The sequence below is a fragment of the Python bivittatus genome, unplaced genomic scaffold, assembly GCF_059951505.1.
Source record: "Python bivittatus isolate LINGU-HERP-01145 unplaced genomic scaffold, Pbiv_v1 ctg000510_np1212, whole genome shotgun sequence".
Taxonomy (NCBI): domain Eukaryota; kingdom Metazoa; phylum Chordata; class Lepidosauria; order Squamata; family Pythonidae; genus Python; species Python bivittatus.
Genome location: NW_028277081.1, coordinates 186,321 through 213,170, shown reverse-complemented (window position 1 = coordinate 213,170; position 26,850 = coordinate 186,321). Strand labels below are relative to the sequence as shown.

General features: G+C 42.6%; 1 protein-coding gene across 1 annotated transcript in view; it reads left to right on the top strand.

The window, feature by feature from the left end:
• PER3 (period circadian regulator 3) overlaps positions 1 to 26,850 on the top strand; it is a 40,718-nt gene that overhangs the window by 3,421 nt on the left and 10,447 nt on the right. The window contains 13 exon segments of the mRNA XM_088147579.1: positions 695 to 878; positions 1,092 to 1,191; positions 5,158 to 5,461; positions 6,157 to 6,314; positions 6,684 to 8,806; positions 10,130 to 10,236; positions 10,720 to 10,734; positions 11,449 to 11,526; positions 11,529 to 11,683; positions 12,083 to 12,188; positions 15,389 to 16,198; positions 16,739 to 17,049; positions 17,307 to 25,881. Of these exon segments, the coding sequence (XP_088003705.1) occupies positions 8,694 to 8,806; positions 10,130 to 10,236; positions 10,720 to 10,734; positions 11,449 to 11,526; positions 11,529 to 11,593 (378 nt within the window). The 5' untranslated portion in view covers positions 695 to 878; positions 1,092 to 1,191; positions 5,158 to 5,461; positions 6,157 to 6,314; positions 6,684 to 8,693 and the 3' untranslated portion in view covers positions 11,594 to 11,683; positions 12,083 to 12,188; positions 15,389 to 16,198; positions 16,739 to 17,049; positions 17,307 to 25,881.

Below are 26,850 nucleotides of genomic sequence, written 5' to 3'. Positions count from 1 at the left end.
CATTCTTGGATTTTTTCTGGATGTATTGACTTAGTTTGTTGTGCAGTGGCTTAAATCCTGTCGTCTTAATTTCAGGACAGCCCACGTACAGCTCTTTTCTTGCCCTGGACCTGCAGGAAATCGGGGAATCACATAAACTTCCTGCTAATGATCAAATACTGTATACCACTTTGGTTAATTTCTTTAAATAATTTAGGATTCAGGATATCCTGGTTTCTTTTGAACAGGTAACCAAATCAGAAATATGTGAACATTTTAAGTGTTTAAAATATTGTATATCAGTTGGAGTACAGCAATGGGGAAGTTAGAAACTAAATATGTATGTATAACGTTGATAGTAACCTTTCTTTTGTGTGTGTGTGTGTGTGTGTGTCTTTAAATAACAAAATATTATAGTGGACATTTTGCCACTCAAATCCTTTCTTACATTGTTAAAATAATTCAAGTACTTTTTTATGGTTAATTTCCTATCAAAGTTATATTGAGCACTAACTCTACCACACTGGTAACGCTTTTGCCCACTTACAGGTATTATATTTCTGCATCAATTTTTTTTTCCTCCTTTCGCTTGTTCTTTTTCTTTTTCAAAAAATAATTAATTTTAAAAAATGGGAGGGAAGTGATTACCCAGAGTGCCTGTTTCAGAGGTTTCAGGAAGTCATGGTTAAATGGGGATTTTCCTGTTTTCTTTTAGGAAGACAAAGGCACGAGGAAATGGATGGTCCACTGCCTGTGTAGGTCTCGGGTTAAATTTGGCCATTGTGGCCTAGTTGATTCCAGGCTGAAACTGCAAAACGTACTGAGCAGGTGATCTTAGCTGATGTGAGCTGGTCCAGTTTGATGATCCAGCACTGGACCAGGAAGAAGAACTTCAGGATGTGAGTTCATGAGATAATTCAGTACATGTTGGGTGATCGCTGGGGGAAGGAAGAAGAATGTGCAGTTGTTTGCAAAATCAAAGGCTGCGACTGGCATAATGGCACGATCTTCTTCACTTCATACTGAAATGCTAGATGTGGTTATCTGAGACAATGTCTGCTAATTCCCTGTTCCTCTTTTGGTCTTTTTCTCTTTGCCTCTCTGTGGAAAAGGATTAGAAAATTCTGGTGGGAAAAATTTGCTTTCTGGGAACATTGTCTGAATTACCCAAATAAAGAGTTGGAAGAAGAGACACCCTTCTGTTCTTCCTAGGTAAGGAATGGGAATATTGTTCTGATAAGGCCTGTTGAATGAGTAAATGGGTTGTATTACATATCCACTAATACTGAAAGGCTGGAAATCTCAGTACAGAAAGGCATATATGAACAGCTATAAAGGAGATGTGATTGTCATAATTCAGATGTAGCAAGTGGAAGATGTAGTTTGTTCAGAAGGAACAGAAACAAGGAAAAGGAGTTTCATTTTGTACTGTATATTAACAGTTGCTCAAAAGGCTAAGTGAACAAACTTCAGATGGCATCTGTGATAAAATCAGGAGACGAATAAATAAGACTACCGTTAATGGGTATTTTTGAATTTTTTTTTATTACAGTCACTGACCAGAATTGCAAACAAAAACACATTAAAAATAAAGAAAGAACAAAACAAGATAAAATACTACTATTGGTGCTGGGATCTTAGAGTTCTTAGTGTCCAGTTTTGCCCACTCAGTCAGGGAGAGAATGCGAGTATTGTCTGCCAAAATAACACTGCAAATCTTTAGCATGGATTGGTACTAATTGGAGGCAAGGGGTTTAATTACTCTGACATCTGGACCCAAATTATGTCAAGCATGATCATTTCAGGAAATTCCTGGTTTGTTTTGCTGATAACATTCTCCTTCAGAGGGTGGACAAGAAGATCAGCTGTTGTCGACTTCATACTAACCAGAAGTAAAGACTTGATTGGGGATGTGGCATAGCAGGAACATTTAGGGAAAGTGCCTCTGTAAGTATGGAGTTTATTACTTAGAGCTGAGTATAATGTGCGCCTTGGACTTCAAGAAAGCAGGTGGTAGTAAACTCAAGGGAGCGTTAGGTAGGATTTCATGGCAGGACAAGCTAAGGGCAGAAGATATAACATGGCATGTGGGAATTTCTTCAGAAAAGGGTGCTTGAAAGAGCACTTGTAAAAAAATCCAGAACGATAGAGGTGGTGCAGCTAAAAGCAGAGAAGGAGCTGATATTGACAAAGACGTGGTCCAAAATCAAAGCAAGGCAAAAGAATCACTCTGTCGGTTGCTCAACCCCGGTGATAAAATGACGAAGAAGAAAGAACAAGGACCAAAGAAAAGGCTGCGCTTACCTCCTTTCAGTTTAATTTTATCTGAGCGGAGGATAGGTATTCCAGGAGGCAGTTGTGAACAGCAGGAAGAAGGGGGAGGATTTGCAGTGAAGACTGATAGAAGCATAATCAGATAATTCTTGCTATTTTTAAATAAATTAAAGACAAGATAAAATACATCCTAGGTTATTTGTGGGTGATTGGATTGAATTGTTAGGTTCACTCACACTTTTACTCACACTATTTTTCATATTTATGTTTTCTCTTTTTCTTACTTTTACCTTATATTATTTTATGTTTATCTTTTATTTCTGTACTGTATATATACTGTATACAATATATATACTGTAAATCTTTAATAATACACACACACACACACAGACTCTATAAGAAATATTAGAAAATACATCTTTATTGATATAAATTATAATAGCAGAATCTTGACAACCTGATGGTGTTTTCCTTCTTATACCCTGGAGAGTTAAGGCAGAGCCAATCCGAGTTTCCTTTAAATATTTCCTTCTTCTCCTGGGCTTAAAACATGTTTTTGCTGTTGCAACTGTCGCTGCGTAGTTTCTCCAATGTCATCTATGTAGCTCTCTACAGCAAGTTCAAATTTAGGCTGTAACAGCAGCAGTAGAATTTCCAAATCATAGGAAGTGATCTTTCTTTTACTCTGCTTTGATCAGACCCCACCTTAAGTGTGGTGTGGTCTGAAGAGAAATTGAAGGACCAAAACTTAGTCTTTGCCATCCTCAAAAGCAGGACATAAAGTCATGGAATTCTGCTAGCTGAACACAGTTTCTATTTGAATGTTAGGGGAAAAAATCAAATGGTAACAGTTTAATAGAGAACCAATTCTCCTGACAGATAATGGACACCCTTTATCTGTAGATGTAGATGTATTTAGTGAGAGGTTTGACCAATTTTCATCATGGATGCTTCAATCAATCAATCAATCAATCAATCAATCAATCAATCAATTTATTACAGTCATAGACCAGTACAACTAAAAATGCACATAACATGTCTAACTAAAAACTGTAGATATAATAATATCAAGTAAAATCTATATCATAATTATAATTTGGCCGCCTAAATATCATTTATACATGAAGTCAAGCGGCCTATCCTTTAGTGTAATTATTACTCCTTAAATTATGATATCCTACAATTATTGATCGTTGACTAAAATAAAGGTGATGATAAAATGAGAATATCTAAAATTGAAGTGTGTTGGTGATACTTCTGTTTTTTCATGGCCACCTACTTAGTCCACCCCTACCACTCAGTCGATTCCACTCACCAAGGCCCCCAGACTCTCGAGGTAGTATTTTCAGGTCTCTTTGGGAACTGTTAATGCAGACTAAAATACTAGTTGGCTATAATCCATTACTGCAAAACCTTTCCACAGCTTCCTATCCAATGTTGACGGATCTTTATTGCCGCCGCACAGAACCTGGCTACCTGCGCTGTAACTGTCATGGATGCTTTGATTTGGACTGTCTGCACTGAGCAGAAGATGGAGTTTGATACCTACTTGGTCCCCTTTCAATTCTATGCTTCTGAGGTTTTCTTAAAAATATGCCTACGGGGAATATCTGAGTCCGAAAGATTTTTCCCAAAACAATCCTGCTAGAGATTGGCATGTCCCTTTTAAAATAAAACTCTTAAAAAGTGCAGCTAAGAGACATGTGGTAGATAGAAGGGGATTTTAGACATTTTGACCCCCTGAAATAACTGACGTTCACCTCTTAGCCAAGCCACTCAGGAACAGAAACAGGCTGGACGCTGGTGGCCAGTTGTAGAGGAGTGAATTGGGACATGTTATGGCAGATGGAAGAGAAAGAGAGCAATTGTAATGATGGATTTGGTTGGATTTTCCAAGTGGTTGAAAGAGCCTGTGGGCTTGATGTGACAGCATTTTGGATAAGATGGTGAAGTTGGATTAAAGACAAACAGGACAGAAAGAGAAGAGTAATCAGTGAAAGAAAAGAGAAAGAAAATAGGAAAGTGACAGGAGTACAAGATCACTAACCTTCATCTGGCGTGGCACAGAAATAACTTAGTTGGTGGCTAACAAAAATGGCAGTTCAGAAATCAATGGGAAGGTTTTAAGTTAAGCAATAGCTGTGAAAGTGTAGTGTGAATGTGCAGATTGAATGTGGGGCAGATGGGTCTGGGTGGCTGATAATCCTTCTGGATGGACACAGAGTGAGGTTGTGATGAAGAAGTAGAAGGGGCGGGTCAAGGGGATTAGAATTGGTACCAATCTCAACTTTTGGCCCAGCTGGTAAATATCTGGTTTGTGTGTAGCAAGGCCACGTTTGTGCATGACTTTGTCATGGATAAGCAAACAGACCTGATATGTATTACTGAAACCTGGTTAAGCGAGGGTCCCAATGTTGCCCTGGGAGATCTGCCCTCCCACGTTTCAGGTCCTTCATCAGCAATGATGCCAAAGTGGGGGGTGGGATAGTGGCAGTGATACTCAGAGTAACTGATGGCAGTCTGAGCTGTACTCGTGAGACGAATGGCTGTCAGCACTTGTTTGTAGCAAGGTACTCTGCCTGTGTCCTGCCCACTGTAGGGGTCTTTTTGGAGCGCTTGGACCTCATCTCTAGTTGGAGTGTCCAGAGGTGGAATACAGAGATGAACAGAAGACTTAGTAAGATTGCTAATATCCAAGTGGCTATTCCAAGTTCACCAATCCCAGGGCGCCCCTTGGTTTACAAAGAAATTCTGGGGAATGAAACTACAGAAGAAATACTAGAACAATGGTAGAAAGTCTACATATGAACTTGACCAAACAGGTATGAGACTGTGTTCAAGCCTACTCCATGGTGGTAAGGGTAACCAGATGTGTTTACTTTTCTGCCCTTTCTCCATCAGCAGACAGGACACCAGCAACTCTATCAGCTGCCTCCTGCTGGGGTGTGGGAATCAGCAAGATCCAGCCACAGGAGATCACTAAAGGAGAGTTCTGCAATGCTATCTAGAATTCCTTTCATCTTGCAACATCTAAGGAAGAGGATAGCGTGCTGGACACCATGAGTGCTGCTGCTTGTGAGCTCCATCTCTGGCCAACATGGCTTCTTCAGGAGGTTGTGGGGAGGAATTATCAGTTGCATCAGGAGGGTTCCCCACACCTCCTTGGAGTAGATGGCCTTGTCCTGAAAGAGGTCTTTTTTAGATCCAGGTTGGTTGGTTGGTTGTTGGTTATTTATTTATTTATTTATAAGATTTATATGGCCATCTGTCTTGTGAGAAACAACTCTGGGTGGCTAACAGCAATAATAAAAACACAACAAGAAAACAATCCAACAGGCTAACAAGAAAAACCCAACACCCCGTCAACAACATCAATCCAACTATACAATCCCCCAGGCTCTAACCTTGCTATGCCAGTGCCTGGGGGGAAAGCCAGCTCTCAAAAGCTAAGCAGGTGGGGGCCTGCCGGATCTCAAGGGGGAGGATGTTCCATAGTGGTTAGATGACTATCGAGTGTCCAACCCTCTTTTCATAGATAGTTGTGGAAAGAGTGCAAAACACCTTACAAGAAGCAGAATATCTGGATCCTTTTCAATCAAAGTTCAGGCCTGGGAACAGGATGAGATTTGTAGAGTCTTTGGTGCCTTCTGAGCTTTGATTGCAGACATTTCATTACCCAGCTAGGTAACATCATCAGTGCTAGTGAGTGTGGGGTTTGCTCCCTGTTTATATACAGTAGTTTGCCCTGCCAGTGTTGGAGGAGGTGCGGTTTTCTCCTTGGTAGTTCTTGATTAGGGTATTGTTTTCTGCTTGATTGTTTGTCTGGTCTTAATCCCTGCTTATCTCAGTGTAGGCTGCTGGAGAGGCTGTGATCTGGTCTTTTTGTTCCCTTCTCCATATTAGTCTTGCAGCAAGAACAGCAAGGAGACTTGTGGCATCTTAACTAAGAAATGCATTGCTTTTCTGGATTGCAGCCTATCTGATGTATGGAACACTGAGGTTTTACATCCTTGCAGTTTTGAGGGCAGCGAGAAGGGAAAGAGGGAAATGGTGAGAAAATGGTGAGCAGTGGTTGGGTGACACAAATATTCTCACACTGAAGAGCAAGTTAACTTATGTGTAATGAGAATTCTGAGTCTTCATTCTGCTGGGAATCAAGCAGAATATAAATTTAATAAATTATTATTATTCATTTATTCTCAACAAATTATGTTTAATTTCCTGACAAATTCTAGCTTAACTGTTTCACGATGAAAGTGTCTTTTTTTCAAGAGAGGCCATTTTGAGGTGAGTGACATGTCTCCTCACTGGTTTGGGGGTACTTAGCTGTTTCTGTTTGGAATAAAGAGTCATTTATTCAGTTGCTTTGATTTGACAAATGAGCCAGTATAAAACCCACACATATGTTTTTCTTTGCTTTTGCTTACTAGATTGAAGATATTACCCTAATATGAAGAGACGGTGGGGAGAAGGAGAGAATGGGAGATTTCTCCAATGTGGGACAAAATTCCTCAATCAATCAGGAAGCCATGCTTCTCTGGCAGCCAGAAGGAAAGCAGTGATTCTCTAAACCGTCCCCACTCAGGGAAGTCAAATGGGACACTTTTGAACTGAAGAAAGAGTCTGATTGTGTCGATCAAATCCTCATTGGTTTAAAGCTGATATGAAGAAAAAAAGGAGCTGATGTTGAAAGAATCTGGTGGTAGCACTCAAAAGCTCCAGGCCACTGTGGATGAGAATCTCCTCCAGGCTTTCTTAGACCAGCAAGAAAACTGGATGCCAAACCCCTGGCTGATACTGGAAAGTGAGCAGAGGCCGAGTAACATAGAGAAAGAAGGGGCTGAAGTATCTGATGGCAGAGGCGCTGACACTAGCCATGGTGGAAAAGAATCAAATGGGCTGGGTCTAGGAGGCTTACCTTCCCTCGGCTTGACTCAGACGGCAAATCTGTCAGGAATTCCAGAGGATGGGCCAGCCTGACGGTGACAACAACTGGTGACTGTTTATTTTTACTGTTTGTTGGCTTCTTTTATAGGATTTCTATGCCATTCCACTCATAAGTCTTGGGATAACCTTGGGGAAGGAATGCAGAGACTGTTAGCAAAACATGAATTAACCCAGGAATGGAAGAAGACGTGAGAAGGAAGCTCAGGATTGCTCCACCATGCCTCTCTTTAGTATAAGAGGCATGGTGGAAGGGGAAACACTGTCAGATTTTTAAGATTGATGTCAACCCTTTGAGGTAGGCCAAGTCAGGAAACACATTTCACAAGAAACATTGGAACTTGACTTTATTGATAAAGGGTAACAGAATCTTGAGAGCCTGACAGCATTTCCCCTTCCCTCCTTCTTACATGAAAAAGAATCAGAGCAGGACAGTCTTGAGTTTCTTTCTCACCTTTTCCTGTTTTCCCAGGCTAAGTTCTCATGTTCAGAGAAGGTCTCTGAATACCTTCTCCAATGTCTTCTCTATAGCAGCTTGCATAAAAATCTCAAACCATAAAATCCCAAGCCATTATTAAAAGAAGTTTTTAAAAATCCTTTTTCAACCGGAAGGAACTCCCAGAATGCCTTGCATATATGTTATGAAAAGAAGGCCTTCCCCGTCTGCAGGCCGATAGCCCTACACATCATCAGTGCAAGGGAGTGTGGGGTTTGCTTGCCTTGCCAATCAATGCTGGTGGGGGTGCAATTTTCTCCTTGGTAGCGCCTTCATCAGGGTATTGTTTTCTGCTTGTTTCTTTGTGTTAATACCCACGCAACTTTATCAAAAAGTGTCTGACCACTCAACCTACTGCAGCACAACCAACGCAAGCTATGAAAAGGATAACCCTGCCATACGTCAGAAACGTCTCAGAAACAACCAACAGACTAGTACAACCACATGGCATCTCCGTAGCACACAAACCAACTAAAGCCCTCCAAAATGTCTTAAGCAAACCAAAAGACTCAGTAGCCCGAGAAGAAAACGTAGAAATCATCTACAACATACAGTGTAAGGACTGTAACAGCCACTATGTAGGACAGACAGGCAGAAGACTAGCCAAACGCATCCATGAACACCAACTAGTAGCCAGAAGACACAATGGAAACTCCTTAATCTCACAACACATGTCCATGGACATGGACATAGTTTCAACTGGGAAACTGAGCATTCTAGACCAAGCTAAATCCAAAAACACAAATCAGCCATCAATAGACACATAGAGATAAATCATATTTACACACCATTCAAAAGAGACAATACAAAAGCTAAGAAGGAAACAAAAAGACCCGAACACATCCCCTCCAGCAAACAACACCCAGATAAGCAGGGATTAACACCAGACAAACAATCAAGCAGAAAACATTACCCTCATCAAGGAACTACCAAGGAGAAAACCACACCCCCACCAATACTGGCAGGGCAAGGTACTACAGTATATATCAACAGGGAGAAAATGCCACCTGGTTTATATACGTTTACACGTTTAGCTCCACAAATTCCTCTTGAAAAGAGGATCTTCACCACTAACCACACCCCAGGCTGCGTCTTCCTGGAGATAGATGACAGGTAATGATTTTGCCTTGGGGAGGAAGATGCTTTTAGAGATTTCCAAACAGTTGATGGAACTCACAAGCCTTTCCCAGAAGGATTCAGAGAATGTCCTGATTTCTAAGACCATTCAGCCAATTTATTCAGCTCTTCCCAATCTGGGACCACAGCATTTGAAGAGAAACCCCTTCCTTGTAATCCTGTTGGGCCTGAAGTTCATTTAGGGATGAGAAGGTAGATATGCGCCACCTTCTCAGTGGTGGCTATAGAATAGTCTTCCTCTGCCTACCATTGAGTTTAATGTCTTTTCAGCACCAGGCAATGGAGTGCTGCTTGTTTTTTTAACCTAAATGGGGCTTGAAAATCTTAATTCTGTTTTCTGTTGGCTGTTTTAATGGCTTTAATTGCTTGCTGAATTAATATATATGGCGAGAGTATCTGTGTGTTGGCTTCTTTTTTATTTTTTGACGCAGATTTTATACTGGGTTTTAAAGGATAGCCCAGTCTTTTGTAAACCAAACAAATGTTTTCAAAAATGCCCTGGAACAAGGCTGTGCACAACGTCCCTGTTGTCGAGCACTGTTTCCATAAAAGCTGATCTTTCGATAATGTCAGGTGGTGTGTCCAGTTGGAGCACAGACCATAAACAAGACAAAATGGTGATTTTACGTAGTGCTGGAGGTCTTCCAAAAACCATGTAGTTCCCTTTGCTTGGACCAGTGGAAAGATTTGGAACAATGCTTCCTATAGAATAGAAGAGGGCACCTTGTTCTAGTCTCCCTCCTCCCTCGCTTTGTCTTGCAGCTACTTTATCAACTTCTCTTCTGTGGCATTTCTCCGTCCTTGGGGCATATGGCAGCCTAACTTAGGCATTAGGAGGTTATCTTCAACATCTGCGTTGGCCCTCTCACCGCCAGGAGGGATCAGCTCCAGCTGTGGCACTAAAGGCAGAGGCTGCCAACCGGTGACATTTGCAGGTGCAAGGGGCCCTACTCCATGGATGCCAGGTCCAGCATTTGTGGGTGGTTGATCTCACTGCTGCCCCTTGCTGAGGGCAATTCATCTCACCCAGAGTCTGGGCCATGGACATGTCAGGTCATTGTAGCTGAGTTTCCCTCATCTACTTCTAAGGACCTTCAACATCCCCTGAAAGAAGGAAACACCATCAGCCTTGGTGCTCCTGGGCCTGCTGAGAGGAAGACAAGAAAAATGCACTGTGTGTGTACTTTCTTCCTTGAGGCTTAAAAGGGCAGATGGGGTTTTTGAAGCCCAAAGGGCTCCCTTGCAAGTTGGTGTTTGCACTCTCCCATTTATAAAAGCTGTTGTGTCCCTTCATTCCAGGGCGCTGCGTCTGCTGGGCTTTCTGCCCCAGGATCGGATTGGCAGGTGCATCTTGATGTATCTTCATCCTGATGATCGGCCTCTTATGGTTGCGGTCCATCGTAAGGGTGAGCCTGAACTCCTCTTGAATTTGGGAGGCTGCATCCTTCACAGAACAGTGGGAATAAGGGATTCAGAGGATTTAAAGTCCCTGCAGATATACACTGTTCCTCCATCAGGGCCAGGGTCTTCTCACAAGGCAATCAGGGTCTTCCCTGGACAAGGCGATTTTTGTGTAGAGGCTTGGTCAAGGTGGTTGTCCTCAACTGTATTATCTATCTATCTATCTATCTATCTATCTATCTATCTATCTATCTATCTATCTATCTATCTATCTATCTGTCATCTGTCTGTCTGTCTGTCTGTCTGTCTGTCTGTCGTATTTATATAGCCACCCATCTCACACAAAGTGACATAATACTTAGAGGTTTAAATTGTCTTCATGTCCATGTGCTACTACAGGAATGCACATTCAGCAAAGACTCTCTTAAACTGTTATCCCTTAATTTATCCTATTCTGGAATTTTATTCAGTTCATTTCTTATTTTCAGTTTTAGAATTTTCTTGTCATTTAGCTGAAGACCCACAGTTAGGTAGAAACTCTTCCCAAAGGTAGATTGTTCCCTGAGTCTTTTTTTGTGGGGATGAGATGAAACGGGGGCTGGTCCGCTTTGCAACTTCATTCCTGCCAAGTAAATCTAGTTTTGAACTTTGCAGCAATCCTCTTGTCCCCTGTAGCCCACTTAGGAGAAACTGTTCCAGGTGCCCATGAAGAGTGACAGAGCAGCGTGGTATTTTCAGTACTGCTGTCAGGTCTACGATGTTCAAACCCCAATACAGACAGATCTCTTGAAATCCAAAGTAGATTCAGAAAATATTTCATTTATTGGCGGATACATGCAGCTCTGAACAAAGCATTGCTAAAACTAAAGTCCGCGTAGTTTTCCCTCTCCGTTTACCCCTGTAGTCCCCCCCTCATTCTAGGCGCCACTTTCGGTTCTCACAGAGGTGTGACCTTGTGCATTCCTAGCCCAGATAACACGTCTTCTTCCTGGCCTTCAATCTTCCTCCGGCTCTGTCTTCTTTCGCTTCCCCCCCTCACCGATGAGAATGGCAGAATCAAAGCAAGCTAAGAAAAACATTCACTAAAATCAAAGTATACAGATGGCATTTACTATGCTAATAAAACAGTCCTCTTGTTGATATATATTTTGATTGCTGCAGGTTCTGACAACTGCTTTCTCTTTGCCTCCCTTTTTTTTCCAGTCCTGACATTTCAGGCCACCCTCCCTTTGAACACTCGCCCATCTGGTTTTGTACTCAGAATGGGGACTACGCCCTCCTGGAGACCAACTGGTCCACTTTGTGAATCCCTGGAGCAGGAAACTTGCCTTCATCATTGGATGGCACAGAGTCAGACCCTAAGCCTCGGGATGCACCTGGGCTGGAGCTTTACTGCTAATTTTTTTTTTTCAAAGGGTCACAGCTCACAAGGGTCCCTCTGGAATCTTCTAGGTGTGAAATCTCTGCTTGACATCTCAGCTATTATCCAAAAGAATTGCACTGATTTACAGGTTTTTCGCATGCCTATTATGTGTTTGAACCCAGCACAACTGGGACAGTGGAACAGCAGCAGAACGTTGGGCTGGACGTTATAACCAACTAGCAGAAGTGCTGCTGCTCAATCTGTCTTGCCCTGCCAGACACATGTTGACCTGGCCACTGGTCTTGTCTAAGTTCTTTTTATTGAGATTTCTGTTGAAAAGCACCCTATTGGAAGAGTTTTATTCCCCCAGGAACATAATACTCATTTTAGAGAAATAGCATCCGGAGTTAAGGCTCACTGGCTGGTTTTGTAGCAAGCTGCTTACCTCGGTTCATATCTGACACGGTGCTGTCGTTAATACTTTTCAGGGCCCCCCTCAGTGAAGACATCTTTGCCGTGAGCAATCAAAAGATAAACAGTGCTGGAGAAGATACTGCAGAGCTGCAAGGACAGATCTATCAGCTGCTTCTGCAGGTACGTACAACACAAAGCAACCAAAGTCTTACGTATGATTCAGAGGCACGCGGCATAAAGAAATTCCTTCCTATGCTTTCATTTGGCCACTGTAATACTTGGATTTTCCTTTTGTTATATATAGCCAGTCCATAGCAGTTGTGGTTGTGGGTCCTGGTTGGCACTGTGCATTGTGTCTTAACTAACTAGAAAGCTAATCACAGAAATGAATCAAAATGAATTAAACACAGGGGTAAATTAGTAAAACGTTCTGGGTTTTACAGCAGTTGCGAAAGTAAGCGTGCACTTAATGTTTATGGAAGCAGCTGCATAATGTTCTGCTTATTCTAGAAAGGCAGCAATCTCACCACAATCAAGAGAGATACAAGGACAATGCTAACGTGCTAACCAATCTCTGCTAATTTAGTTCGAAATGCTTGGCTCAGAATTAAAACAATTCTTTGTATGTCAGGGGCCTAATCAGCTGACACAACAGATTGTTCTTTAAATAATCAGGAAATAGCTGCTCCATTGGGTTGACAAATGTAGGTGAAATTCTAATTCCCATGACTCAGTACAAACCAGGTTGTCAGTTCAGGCCTTCTGTACAAGGTTTAATCCATACTGTTGCTAATCATGGTTGCCATAAATCAAAGCTCTTGAGTGCCTGCCAACTTAGTTGTGGACTCAGCGTCGTCTTAGTTGTGAATCGGCTTTTTGCACACTGCTGTATAGATCTCCATGTAATCACAGTGGCATATCTCAAGCTAAATCTGAGTTGAGTCCTGCATGGAGCTCGGCCACATCTGTGAAGGTAAACGCTGCTTGGCCCAAAACCACAGCAACTGAGCAAATCTTAGGAAGAGGCCCTTGGTTATAGGCTTAGCTTATCATCAGGTTATAACCTAAGTAGAATCTCTGCTTATAAGTTGTAATCAGAGTGTTGGTTAAAGAAGGTGACAATTCTGAAGCCATGAGACTTTATTAATAGTTAATTAATAGGCTTTGGCTTTAACATGTCAGGGCCCCATGCATTAATCAACAGGGAGTTCTTGTCTTCTGAAACCAGAGCAGAATAGATGATTCACAACTGTCTTGTTCAGATGTAAGATCAGGTCAGATCTGGAATTCTGAGCATTTGTTAGAACTCTGAGTTTAGCAGTGTGTATAGGATACCTTCAGGACAGAATAGCCAAAGCAAGTCCGTGCAGGCCCTTCCTTGAGGACTTCCTACCCCAGCTAACTTAAGGTTAAATAAATGTCACCTTACATGGTGCAGCGTGAGAGCCTCTAACATATTATTTCCTTATTACAATGCCTCTAGGTGTCATAAGCATTTAAAAATATTAAAATGGCACTCAAGTGTTTTGGGAACATTTCCAGCTGTCCAGAAAAAAGATGAAAATAAATATGGGGGTCATATGGAGCCTCTGGGGTTGGGGGGGTAGACTCAAGTAGGGTTTCCCTTCTGCTAAATAGGTGTTTTGTGGCTATCTGCACCCACCACGGCAGCCATTTTGAGAAGTACCCAAAGTCTCCAGTGATCCTACATGGCAGCCATTTTATGAGGGTTTTCCTGATCAAGTCCTGACCCAGAGGTCCCTTCATCTCCCACAGAGAAGCTTACATCTCCATCTTTGTGGGTTGTCCTTCTTTCCTCTTTTATAAACACAATGGAAAATATCTTTGTTATTCTCTCCAACGCACTGGAGAGAAATGATGGTCAGGGACTCAAGATTCTGTCAGCAAGGTAACTCCAAAACCAGAATGGGTTCAAATGGCTATGTTGGGAGAAGATCACAAAAAGAAGATTAAATTCGAATATGGGCCATATCCAGTGTGGAGCTGCAGAGAAACAGTCCTTCCAAAAGTATTTCTGTGAATTTCAGGGACAACTATTGAGTTTATTTTTTACAGAAAAGGATGAAACCTAGACTAAACCAGCTTAACCAAGCATTTATTCTTTTTTCCTGAAGACTCAAGATTCAGAAGCAGGTTAGAGGGAGGGTGATCCGGGGAAAGGCTGGCCCACCAGGGGAGAAATCTGTTTGCACATGTTCTCTGCACTGAGTTCCTGCTCCTGACACCTTTGTCCTCCTTGGTGGCCGTTGACCAAAAACTTTCCCCAAACAGAGATGATTCTGCTCCTCTAGCATCTTTGTTCTTCCACCAACAATCCCCTATTTCTCTTACAACAGTTGGGGGTGATTTGAATTGAACTTTGGGTCTTTTTTAAAATCTCAGCACTTAAGCACCCAAGCTGTGTTCTTGGATTGGTAATATATTGCTAGATTACATGTCAGAATTTAATCTAGTAAATATTCTGTTATTTCTCCCCATTGGGAATCACTTCTCTTTTTTTCCACACATAGGAATTATTTTTGGCTAGAATATTTCTTATCTCTTTTTGATGCCTAAGTCACAGCATATGAAATCAATACTGTTAAAATTTCAGACCAGGCTCCCTGATACTCCTTGCTTTCTTCATAAGATTTTCATACGTTCTCTAAGTAGCCCTTGAATGTATATTTGCTGAATGGTAATTTTATTAAGTAGGTGGAACAGGAAATGGCAGTGCTTTTTTTTTTTCATATGAGCAGTATGCCTGATTAGAATCTGCCCAGTTTGGTCAAGAGGGCCTCCTCAGAGTCCCCCACTTTCTGAGGTGCATGGGGGGTTGACAAGGTGTCAGATCCTCTCAGTTGTGGCCCCCATTTTATGGAACTGGGTCCCCCTGGAGGCTCCAGTCCTCCATGCAGACTAAAAAGATTTTGTTATTGATTTGTTTCTTTATTAAATCAATTTATACGTCCACCCATCTCACAGATATGACTCTGGGCAGCCTTTGAACCGGACTGAGCTGGCAGAGTTCCATGCTGGGTTTTACTAGGAATTGAATGCATTAGTTGGGATTTGTTTTAAACGTTTGTCTTCTTCTGCTGCACTGCCTAGATTCCTGGGGGATTGGGGTGGCTAAGAAATGCTGCAAAATAAAGAATTACGTTTAAATTTTACTTCAGCCCTGCCCAACGCTTGGAGAAAAAACAGATGCAGCCTGTACCTAGAAAGAGTGATGCATCTCTGCTCTAGAGGTCCTTGTGTTTACTCTGCACAGTACCAACTCTTTAGGGGACTACAGAGAAGACGGCAAAACAGTTAGACAACCTCCTGTTGTGTATTTTCTCTCTGTAATCTTTTTGCTTTCATTCCTTGTGCCCTAGAGGACTTTCCAGCAAGTCAGCAGGATGAAGAACTTAGATCAGGAGTTGTATGTTGAGACACACAGTAAGTTCCTGGGATGGAAGTAAGTTCATGCCCACCAGGGCGAAGCCATCTTTTGCCACTGAGGAATGTTATGCATGGGGTACACTGGGGGATCCTGGCAGTGGAATTGGCTTTGTGCTCTCCCTAACTGGTCATACCTAAGAGCTGTTGGGTGTTTGTTTAAATCATTTGATCTGTCTTTGAATGATGCATGCCGGCTCAGATTTTTCTCCCGTGAAATTCCCCAAACTACGATTTTTACATTAAAACAATAAGAACGTTAAGTCAGACCAAGAATGAGCGATGTCTTGATATTATAACCATTTCCAAAGTAATTGCTGGTAAACCAATAAGGAGCTTTGGATACCTTAAAGGCAGACACCACCAGATGATGATCATGACGATGCAGAGTCAGCAACATGGCATGGTTCAGTCTCCCCAATTAAACTGCAAAATAATGAAATCTTAGTGATTTTTTTAAGTGGGAAGAGATGCCCAGGCCATTATAAGAGATCACTCTGAGTCCCCGGAAGGCTGCCAGTCCCTTTCATAATAGACTTGTGAGCTTTTGAAGCTTCTTAGTTGCAGGCATTTTTGCTTTTTTATCTTCCATTTCTAGGCAAGGCACGTGCAGCTTCTGGTTGGTTGCTCACCGTGAGTGACACTACCAACAGAGGAGGCCTACCTACAACATCCTGCAGACGTTTGAGAAATGGATCCCCCAGCCTGTTCTATCAGCAGATAAACTGCATGTACAGTGTTAGCAGGTGATCTTACATTAAAAAATTGAGCATTATAGTCCCAGGAGTTTAACTTCTTCCACCACTGTTGTAATAGAGTTCTCATCACATTTTGAGATGAAGCCTTTTTTCATATCTTAATAGAATGGGGGCAGAAGAAAAAGAAACCCATGGAAGGCCCAACTTTTCATTTTCAAGATGACTCTTTAAAGTTCCATTAGAATAGTTATTCAATTTATAGTCATTCTGCCATTTTTCCTTTTTCTCTCCCTGCTGGTGTCATCACTGCATCTACTTTGAAATTTTCCAGGTAATGAGCAGTTTCTTGGCCAAGAAATAACTTTCAAAAGTCTTGGGAGCTGACAGAGTCAGAATTCCGCTCTCTTCTGCCTCCCCCACCCATCCTTTTCCAAATGTAATGGATATTATATTATTATAACCTAGTGGGATATATTCCAGCCTTTAGTGTAGCATTCACTTTTGCATGACTTGTATGGAACTGATTAACAGGAAAAACAGACTTAAAACCAGATCTAGGTTTGGGTAATCCTGTCTGTCATTGTGAAGTTCCAGGCCAAGTCAAGGCAATTATGGGAATCCTCTGCTCTGAATTTCCAACATTGTGGCCCTTTTAGCAGAACTTGAGGAGCCAAAGAACGTCCTTTGGGCCAGTGAATTTTGATGGGATTTTCATTTCCATTCCAAATGGAAGACAGAAACCTTGAACAGACTCTTTTTGCTGTCCTGCAGTTATCTAGAAAACTGCAGCATTTCTGCACTGAAAAGGAAGTGTGATTTCTCTGCAAATATTTCATTATCATCTTCAGAAGATGACGAGCAAGCCCAGTTGATACAGAATGAAATACAGACCTTGAAAGGTACGTTTGAGTGTTGGCATCATTAAAGAAGAAATACAGCAGTATAAAAATATAATTAGTGGTTAAGTAAATAAGTAAAATCTCTGTTTGCCAGAGGTGGGAATCAAATGACTTGTGTGACACTAGAGGTGTTCATTCAGTTTGTCTTACGCAAGGGAAATTCTGGTTATGTTTCTTTTCGTTATCAGAGACAAGGCTATCATGAAGCATTGTTGCGGGCTCTTCTCACGCTGTGATGTTTGCTTTCCTTCCACTAGAGCCTTGCAGTACTTCCCAGTCACTTGTACAGCCAAAGGTGCCATTGTCTGAATGGTTGCCCCAGTGGCAGAGCTGCCACCGACAAACAAAGCTCTGAGTGTGATGTCCACAACTAGCCAGCGCAACTTCAGTAGCACTCTTCTTCATTTTCCACATCCAGTCAGGGAAGTTGACACAGCAATTGCCTTTTCTTTACTTTTGTTTTTTGCAGACTAAACTTGTCTTTCCTAAGAAGTGTGGCTCCTCACGTATCTCTCATTTACTCTGCCCCTTTGCCTTCCTATGTACGTTACATCAGATTAGAATGTCTGCATTGTGGACTCTGATTCCCACATGTGGGTTCTATGGAGCAACTCAGGTTGAAGCTTGAGATTTTTGACAGGACCCCACCCACCCCAGAGCAACCTATGAAATATTGGACTTCCAGCCAGTCACCTGATTATCACAAGAATCGCATATTTTGTTCTTCTTAGTGTGTTCCCCCTCGGGTTTATGGTGTTTATGGCTCTCCAGATCTCTTTTAAAAGTGTTAGATTTGTGGAAGCAAGTTGTGTCTCCTTTGTTCCAGACAGAGTTGTGTTGTGTTGACACAAGGCATCCTTAATGGAACCACTCCCCACCTCTCCATACGCCCCTCTAGCTCCACCTCATTCTCTTGGCTGTGTATGTGTCCTGATGCCAAGCCTGATCTCCTCCATACTAGTCCAACACAGAAAGTGGTTGCCAGTTGTCAGCACTGCTGACCCTGGCAAATTGCTCAGTGCTGATCACGATCCCTGGCTTTCCCAAAGCAGTCATCTGCAAGTTGTACTCAGATGAAAAACACAACACCAATTGTGACCCAGAAGTGTAATTAAGGAAAGGAACATTAACCTTCAATGTCAACAAATTCAATTCTGGAACCACCACCTCTGGTATCAGCCTAGCTTGTCCTTGCATCAGATCTGGACCTTCAGTTGTTGCTACTCATTCAAGTACTTCAACAAGAATCTTCCCAACCCACAACTTACTGCCAAGGTGCAGCTCGTTGATGCCACCCCAGAGTGGAGATGAGAGATTATTTCCTGTTGAAGGAAGAGCAGATATTACTGAGCAGTGTTTACTTCATTGCCTCCCGCCAGAGGACTCCATGGTCTGACTGCTGCTTGTCTCCTTGAAAGGCCAGTCTCACTTTCCATCTCTTCATGATGGAACTTACTGCTTCCAGGGCAGCTCTGCCCTGGGTTTTTCCTGCTAGGGCCAGACTAGTGCCATTTCCTTCATACCATAGACTCTCCATCTCAGAGGTGTTACGTAGCTGATTAAGTCCAGATCATAAGGACCAGATGTTTTCTACTCTTTGGGGCTCAGCCTGCACAGCCACTCCCGACTGCATAAGTGCAGCACCTTTTTCTTGCAGGAGAACACCTCCTGTTGGAAGGTCATTCTGTCGTGCAGCTTGGAGTAATGGCAGTTTTATGAGGTTGGAAAAGAACTTTCTGTCCCCCTACAGTTTTGTGTGGGAGGAAGAAAGGATGGAGTAAGCCCTATAGCCTGACTTCTGTGCTTGGAGATAGGGAGAAAAGAAAGAATGGAAGCAGAGTGAGTTTGTTTCATGAGGCATGTCTACATGTGCTTAGGTAAAGAATTGTGGTACCTTTGCAAACAAGAGGGAGGAGGGGAACTGATTGGTGCTGGTTGTTGCCTAATTTAGATAACCCTCTGCCTTTACTTGGTATCCCCTCCAAAACAGACCATCCCACAGTCCACCAGCTACGACTGTCTTATGTCTACCAATTCCAGATCAGGCAGTGTCTGGTACCTCATTGTCTAAAAGATGGTTGCTTTTTCAGTCTCATCCAGTGTTGCTCAACCTTAACAACTTTAAGATGGCTTGGTGGGGAATTCTGGGAGTTGAAGTCCACATATCTTAAAGTTGTCATGGTTGAGAAACACTGGTCTTATCAGTTCTACCATGAGAAGTAGAGAGGAGTGGTACAGCTGCACCTTCTTTAGCACCCTTGGTGGGATGGGAATGGCTACCAGTCAATTTCTTCTTCTGTGTCTGTTCTCCATCTTTGCTGGAGACAGCTGTTGCAGACTTTATATAATCTGCTTCTTCAGAAGACATTAGAGTTTATACAGAACAAATAATTTGCATGTCCCAGTCTCTTGGCTTGATTTCAAGCCACAGGAAGAGCTGCTACAGGCCCTCTTTTTCACTTGGTGCAAAAATTGATGGCCATACTGGTTCAGATTCTGATGGCCCCCACATTGTTAAAGATGGCCAAGGACCAGTAGTTCCCCCACTGATAAAAATTCAAGAGACAGCTATATAAATAGTCAGCTGCGAGCTCCATTGTCAGTGAAAAGACCTGTCTCCTTGCCAGATCACCATTCAAAAGAAAATCAGCAATTCCCCAGCTAATGCACTGGGGGATACCTTCTGAATGGGAAATAATTTGGTAGCCCTCTCCCACTCATCTCAATAAATCTTGTTAAAGAGAACCGTGTGAGAATCACTCTCAGCTTCAGATAGCAGCCCAAGAGGACTTTGAGGCAAAACTTTTTGGGTATGGTCACTTGAAGGCAACTTGAAAACAGACTTTCATCCTAGTGGAGCCTTGCATCCCTCTGATCCTTCAGGCTGGAATGTAACTTTTTTAAATTGACCTTTGGACCACGCTTGCCCTACTTACTAACCTGACTGTCAGTTCTCAGCAGCTTCACCTTCGCAAGTGAACCACGTGTGCTGCTTGTGAAGAAGCTCTAGCTAGCATTCCACAAGGTGGTTCTGCTGCTGGTTGTTTAGCTCAAGGCAATCCCAGACTTCTTTTATGGAAGGAGCTTGCCTGACAACGTTTTCTCAGGTTCCTGTATTTCCTTGATAAGAAGCAGGCGTTTGCATTTTACAGTGATCATGGTGTGGCTTTTCACCAAGTCCTTCACCTGGATGGGCCATAGAGAAGCCCTCTAGTCTCCTCACATTTTATAGAACGGGTGACAGCTACCATCTGGTTGTGTTTAGCAAAGGATCCTTGTTTTTAGCTGGGCTGCATTGGCATTGCACTCCTGCGGTTGCACATTTTACTGCCCAGTGATTTTCTGGTTGATGGCCAGGTTGAAAGGGCAACCTAGCCCTTTCCATCACCATGTATCAGATATTATCAAATTGACATTACATCCAAGCAGTGTCAGAGCAGGGTTGTTTTCTATAGTCTACTAATATTCCTCCAAGTAAAGGAGCTAATCAGTTACCCATATTAACTAGTGCTAATTAATTATGTATATTATTTATATACGTGTCTATTTAATCTCTAGCCCACTTTTCATTGGGGAGCTCAAAGCAGCATACATGTTGTTCCCTGCTCCTGTGAACAACTTGGACTGAGATAGAGGGACAAGTGCAAATTAGGGGCCATAGTGAGGAAGAATTGATTATTTACCAGTAAATGGTTCTTCAGATGAGCATCTGGGAATTCACCCCAAACACCCATCCTTCCACCTTTGAATTTAGTACCTCATTTGGAGCGCTCTAGGTGACAAGGTATGGCCTTGGTTTAATGCTGCTGGGGCAGCCATTGAAACAGGTGGCTGGTGAGAGCTCCCCATTTCACACAATGTTTGAAAGTGCCCCCCCCCCCAAAAAACCTGTGATGATAATTTCTAAGGTCTTGGATCACCCTCAGCTCATGCTATGAATTACGTGGGAAATGGCTGTGCTAGAGGGCTGCTTAGGTCATATTGGCTCCTTTCTGTCACTTTGGGGAGGGATCCTGTGGAGGACTTGCAGTCACTAGCCCATATCTTCCTGGGAGCGACAGTTCAAAGCAAGTGCTCTTTCATGTCAGGGAAATCCTGAAACCGGAAAAAGCCCACCTGGCCTCTGCCTGCAGAGAGAAGGGAAATTTGATGCCCCAAACCCTGGAGTCTCGAACCTGTCCTCTTTTTCTAATATTGTTCCTGTGAAGGCATTCTTGATGGAGTAACTCCTGAGTGCATTTCAATCAATACAAACTGTTTCTCATTTGTCTTTTACATGCCATGGCTCAGCTTTGTAGGCCAGCCCACTTCAGTTGAATTTGGGCCTGGGGGTGGGGTGGGGGTTCAGAGAAGCAAGATTTGCATTTTCGTCTCTTCACCTTCCAGCAGCCACTGCGCTGGAAGAAGCCATTCTGCAGAGCGAGCAAGTTGACGTTTTCTCCACCAGCATCCCACTTGCTGCTGCAGCTGCTAAGGACAGAATCAAGCGGGTTGGACTGACCAAAGAGGCTTTGTCAGAGGAGGAGCAGAACTACATGGCCCAGATGTGCCAAAGGTTCCTGCTATCTCCATACAGGTCGTACTTCCAAAATCAAAGAGCCCGAAGCAACCAGCCTCTTTCCCAAGATCAAGGTGAAAAGAGGGAGAAGGAGTGAATACCATCATGGTCCCTTGAGGTGTTTAGCTTGGATGTGCATCCCTCTCTCTTTCAACCTCTCTCCCATACATGTTTCACAGAGTGGAAAGAATCTGAGAATGAGTCCCTAAGGCCTGTGGTGGCTGGAGACCATAGTGTGCTTGCTGATACATCCCTTGGTACCCACAGAGCTCTCTGCTCCATCTAATTTTATCAATTAAGATTCATTTCATTAACGAACTCAACTGCACTGTGCAAACAAAAACAATAGGAAGAAGAATCTCACTGTTGTTGAAGAAAGAAGTGTTCTGTTTTCTGTAACCCATAAAATCACAGAGCTGGAAGAAGTCACTCTGGACAGTGCTCTCTTCCCTGCAGAAATCTAAATTAAGATGTCCCTTACCTAGTTTCTGCTTGAGGCTACCAGCTCTCTGGGTTATTGGTTGCACTCTCAAACTATTCTTTGCATTTTTTTTTCTGACATTCAATTTGAATGTGCCTTCCTTTAGTTTAAATCCATCATAACGTATTCTGAACTGTAGAATCACAAAGAACAGGTCTGCACCTTCCACGTGTCCTCCTTTCATATATTTGAAGAGCACTCTCATATTTCCTTCAAACCTCTCAAGGCTAAACTTCCTCAATTCCCAATTCCTTCAAGACTCATTGCCCTTCCCTGAACCTGTTACAGTTTCTCTTGAGTCCTTCTTCAAATGTGAACAAAAATGGACGCAGTATTTGAGGTGAAATGCAGGAATTATTTCAAATGAGTTTCCCATTGACTTCCAAACAGCTGTGGTCTTGGCCAAACTCCCTAGCTTAAGAAATAGGTGAGACAGGGAGTTATTTAAATTAATCATTGATATTTGCAGAAATAATGCTTAAACTAGTGTTGCCTCATTAGTACTGATGATTCTCAGCAAGCATTCAAATAATGCATTTGACAGTTAACTTGGACTTCAGTTGCCTTGTGGTTTTTTAAATGCAAATGGTGTGCCTGTCTTAGAGTAGCAGCCTAACTTCAAATCTTAAAATGCTATCTTTAATTGTGCCTTTGGAAGAAAGGGATAGAGCTGTGCAGTACAATGTCTGTGTTTATGTGAAAATTCCAGGGTTCAGTTGAGGTTGAAGGATCCAGGTGGTGAATCGGTGAAGGCTCTCCTAAGTCGAGGTCAGGGTGGGAAGCTGGATGTCTTAATGATCCATTACGAAAATCCCTCCTGTCACTTGGAGCAGGACAGCAATGTAGCAACAGGAGTTGCTGCTCCTGTTTCTTCCTCTCCTCGTGACTTATCTTTTGTTTTCTCTGTAGGTGACTTCCCCTCCAAGCCAGCCAGATCCGAGAGCTAGAAAAGGAAAAACAAGCAGAGCCAGTTCAAGGAGCAGAATGTGCTGGTTTCCTCAGATGACAGCTCAGGTTGTAAGAATGGTGCTCATGAGAAGAAGACGATGGCTTGGAAGCCATCCTGGCTCTCTCAGAAGACCCCCAGCCTAGCCCCTCTGGTAAGACCTTTCCTGTACATCCCTCCTCTGGGTCTGGTGTGCCATGGGCTGCAATGAGAGACAGCCACCCCTTTCAACAGTAGGAACAGCCCCCATCATCTGGTCAGTCCTGTATATAGCATACAGCCCACCCAGCCATGCCATGCTCCATCCCTGGGCAACGTCCCAGCTGCGCTGCGTCCCAGCTTTCCCATGCCAGCTTGCTTTCTTCAGCCTTACTTCTCTGCCCAGCACCCTTGTTCCTCCACTCCCTGCACCCCAGTGCTCCCAGACCCTCCATCTCCTCTTCCCCCCTCTGCGGTACCAGATGTTGTGGACCACATCTTGCCTCTGTTTGAGGAAGGGCAGCAAGAAATCTCTGGCTGTCGCCCCCCACTCTTGAACCGTTCACTTGGGACCTCCCCCCTGCAGCTGAACCTGCTATAAGAAGACCTCCCCAAGCCATGTGAGCTCCCCAGCAAATTCTAGGCCTGCTTCAAAATCAAATGCCAGGCACTTTTTATGCAAGGAAAAACAGCAGTTTACTAGGAAATGGCATGGTCCATGGCAATGCTGGGGATGAGAGAAGTGATATTGCTTAAGAGAAGTATCCCTTTTTAAAGTCTAATTTTTTTTAAAGAATTCAAAATAAAAACATTTTTCCACAGGAAGGATTCCTTATAATTAATTCCAAAATCTTATTTCAAATTTATCTGGACCCTTAGTCCATTTGTAACCTTCTAAAATCAAAGTTTTAATCGCTCTTTTGCTGTTTATTCAAAAAAAAATTTTGAATAAACAAAATAAATAAATAATAAATAAATATTTTGCTGTTTATTCAAAAAAAATTTTTAACTACAAGTTAAGTTAAGTTAAGACTTCTTTCGCTAGGATTAAAGGAAATTCACCTGGTGCTGTAAAACTTGTCAATCCAAAGGTTCCTAATAGCTGAAAGGGAATGAGCAATTTCCAAAAGTGATTAGAAAAGGAAGTATGAGAACTTAATGTCCTTTCAAAGGCACTGACCGCAGTTTGAGCAAGATGGCTGTTTCCAGAGCTCTAAACCTGCTGGAGACAGCTGTCTTGCAGTCTCCTTGCAAGGAGCAACTGTCTGGAGCCCTTGGGGGCGATCTCAAGTCCTCTCCTTATCCGGAGAGGGATTATCGAAGAGCTGGTCTACTTTTTTTGCAGAGCCATCGTCAGTCCACCATTTCCTCCCCAGAAATCTAAGAACAGGTTTTTCATAATTCTGCAGGAAATGGGCGTGTGTGTGGTTGTTCTGCCATTTACATATCACTCATTCCTGTTTCCCACCCAACCAGTGACATGTGTCAGATCATTTACTTGAACAAAGTAGATATCACATTTTAAATGTGAAAGTTCCAGCTATATGCCCAATAAAATACGTTACTATCGTGCAACAATATTCCATAAAGGAGAAAGTGGTTTTGCCTCTCTGATTGCATTTATAGATGTCCTGTAACACAGTATATAAAGTGATTGACAATATAGTGCCAGATGATGGGCCTGTCAGGTTGGATGGCATTCAACATACTGCTGAGGAAAAGCTGAGGATCTTTCATAGTACTAATAGTGTTTATAATGTGGCTTGATTAAAGCCTTTGCGATGTCTAATTGCTAGTATTGCCGTTCAGGAAAAGAAGATCCGAAGCTGCAAAGGCAGAATCTCGGTGGGAATATGGAAAGTGAGAAGCATAAATAGGGGGAAGCTCGAGACAGTGGAAGATGAAATTAATCATGTTGACATTTTAAGCACTGGTAAATTGAAACGGATTGGAATTGACAGATGTCATGATGTACAGGTCAGAATCATGTAAGCAATGGTTTTTCCAGGGACATTCCATGGAAGTGAAAGTTGGACTTTGAAGGAGAATATTTATAGTTCTGAACTTCAGTGTTGGAGAACACTCTTGAGAATACCATTGGATAGCTAGGAAAACAAACCAATGGATCTTACAGCAAATCAAGTTCTCACTCAAAGCACAAATGACCAGTCTCAAATTATCTAATTTTAAACACAGTGCGCAAAGACCCAACTTCCTTCCAACTTCTCATATACAATGCTGGGAAACGTGGAAGGAAAGAGGAGGAGAGGATGACCAGCAACAAGGTGGATGGATTCAGTTATAGTAGCAATCTGTGCATCATTGGAAGACATGAAGGGCCACATTGGGGACAGATCATCCTGGATCTATCTGTGTGGTCGCTAGGAGTTGACACTGACTTAATGGAATATAATCAATCCTCTATCTTAGCAACACATAAATCATTCCTAACAGCAGTATTTTCTTTAGACAAACTATGTAGTATAATGTTTCAGTGTCCCATTTTGGAGAAGGTGGCATTATGGGCCTATGATTCTAGCCAGTACTCTAGCCAAGATGAATACTGTTTACACAATGTCAGGTTGGGAATTAGTCAAGGAAAACAATTCTGAATTGTTTAAGAATAAGAGCTTTACTTGCTCATGAAGATTTTGCAATGGCATTATTTGTTTTTGCTATTGGATCTATTCCAGAACAAGATGAGCGATGGTGGGGGCATTTCAGAAGACCATCTGCCTGCTCTAGATAGCACAGGAGGGTTTTCCTTTGGGCTCTTCTCTTTTATCTCTCCCTCTGCCTACTCTTTGAAGAGTGTCCAACACCTGTTCTATGCTTGGGTGTCTCATCATCATCCTGCCTCTTGTCCCAGTGAGTACCTAAAACGTGTAGCATTCTCCTTTGGGAAAGAAGGCCTGGATTTTCGGATGTGTGTCTCTTGGTGTGCAGACAAAGATGATTCTGTTTTGTATAGATTTATTGTAAAGAATAGCAAGAAAAAGGGGCATCTTGCTTGAATGTAGGGAATGGATAACACCCCTCTAAGTAAATTAGCCATAAGGAATGACATTCTTGGATGTCTACACTGGCTTCTTAGCCACTTGCAGTTTGGGTGTCCCATGAATTCTTCTCCAATCTCTGTGTGCTAGAAAACCACAGCTCCCAAGTTTTCCTGGAATCTGGAACAGTTGTGACAGTGTTGCTTTTCCTCCCCAGGGTGAGCAGAGCCTCCTTGGCTTGTGGGGGGTGTGGAGGTCTGGCTGATATGCTGTGCTTTAAATTCAGTTCTTGGGGTTAAGGCTAAATTGACTCCTGAAAGCAGAAAAGCTGTGAAGCCTTTGGCCTGTTCCTTGGATCTGTCACCCTGGTACTCCATTATCCTGCGCACATGTTTGGGTTCCATCAAATGATTTGACACAGTACATGTTTCTGTTCTTCACTGCACTATTCCATTCCTTGGTGTAAGCAAGTAAGTTGATCTGCGTGAGCAGCGAGACGGAAAAGATCAGGAGTCTGGGCGGTACCTTTTGTGACCAACCTATTTTATGAAAAGGCCTAGGCTTTCGTGAGCTGCAGGTCACTTCATCAGATGCATAGAATAGGTAGAAAATTAAAGGGTAACAATTTGAATGAGAACAGATGGGTAAAGTACTTGTTTTCCCATAGTATTCCAGTGAAGCCCCTGATTCAAAATGTCAGCTCCCTTCCACTGTCCGCCCAGCTTCTGGGCTCTCACTTCTGAAAAAAGGAAAATACTTCCTGTTGAAATACAACCACAGTGGCTGTGATTTATTAAAGGGAACATTTTCTCTTTTAGACATTCTGCAGTTTAAGTGTTCC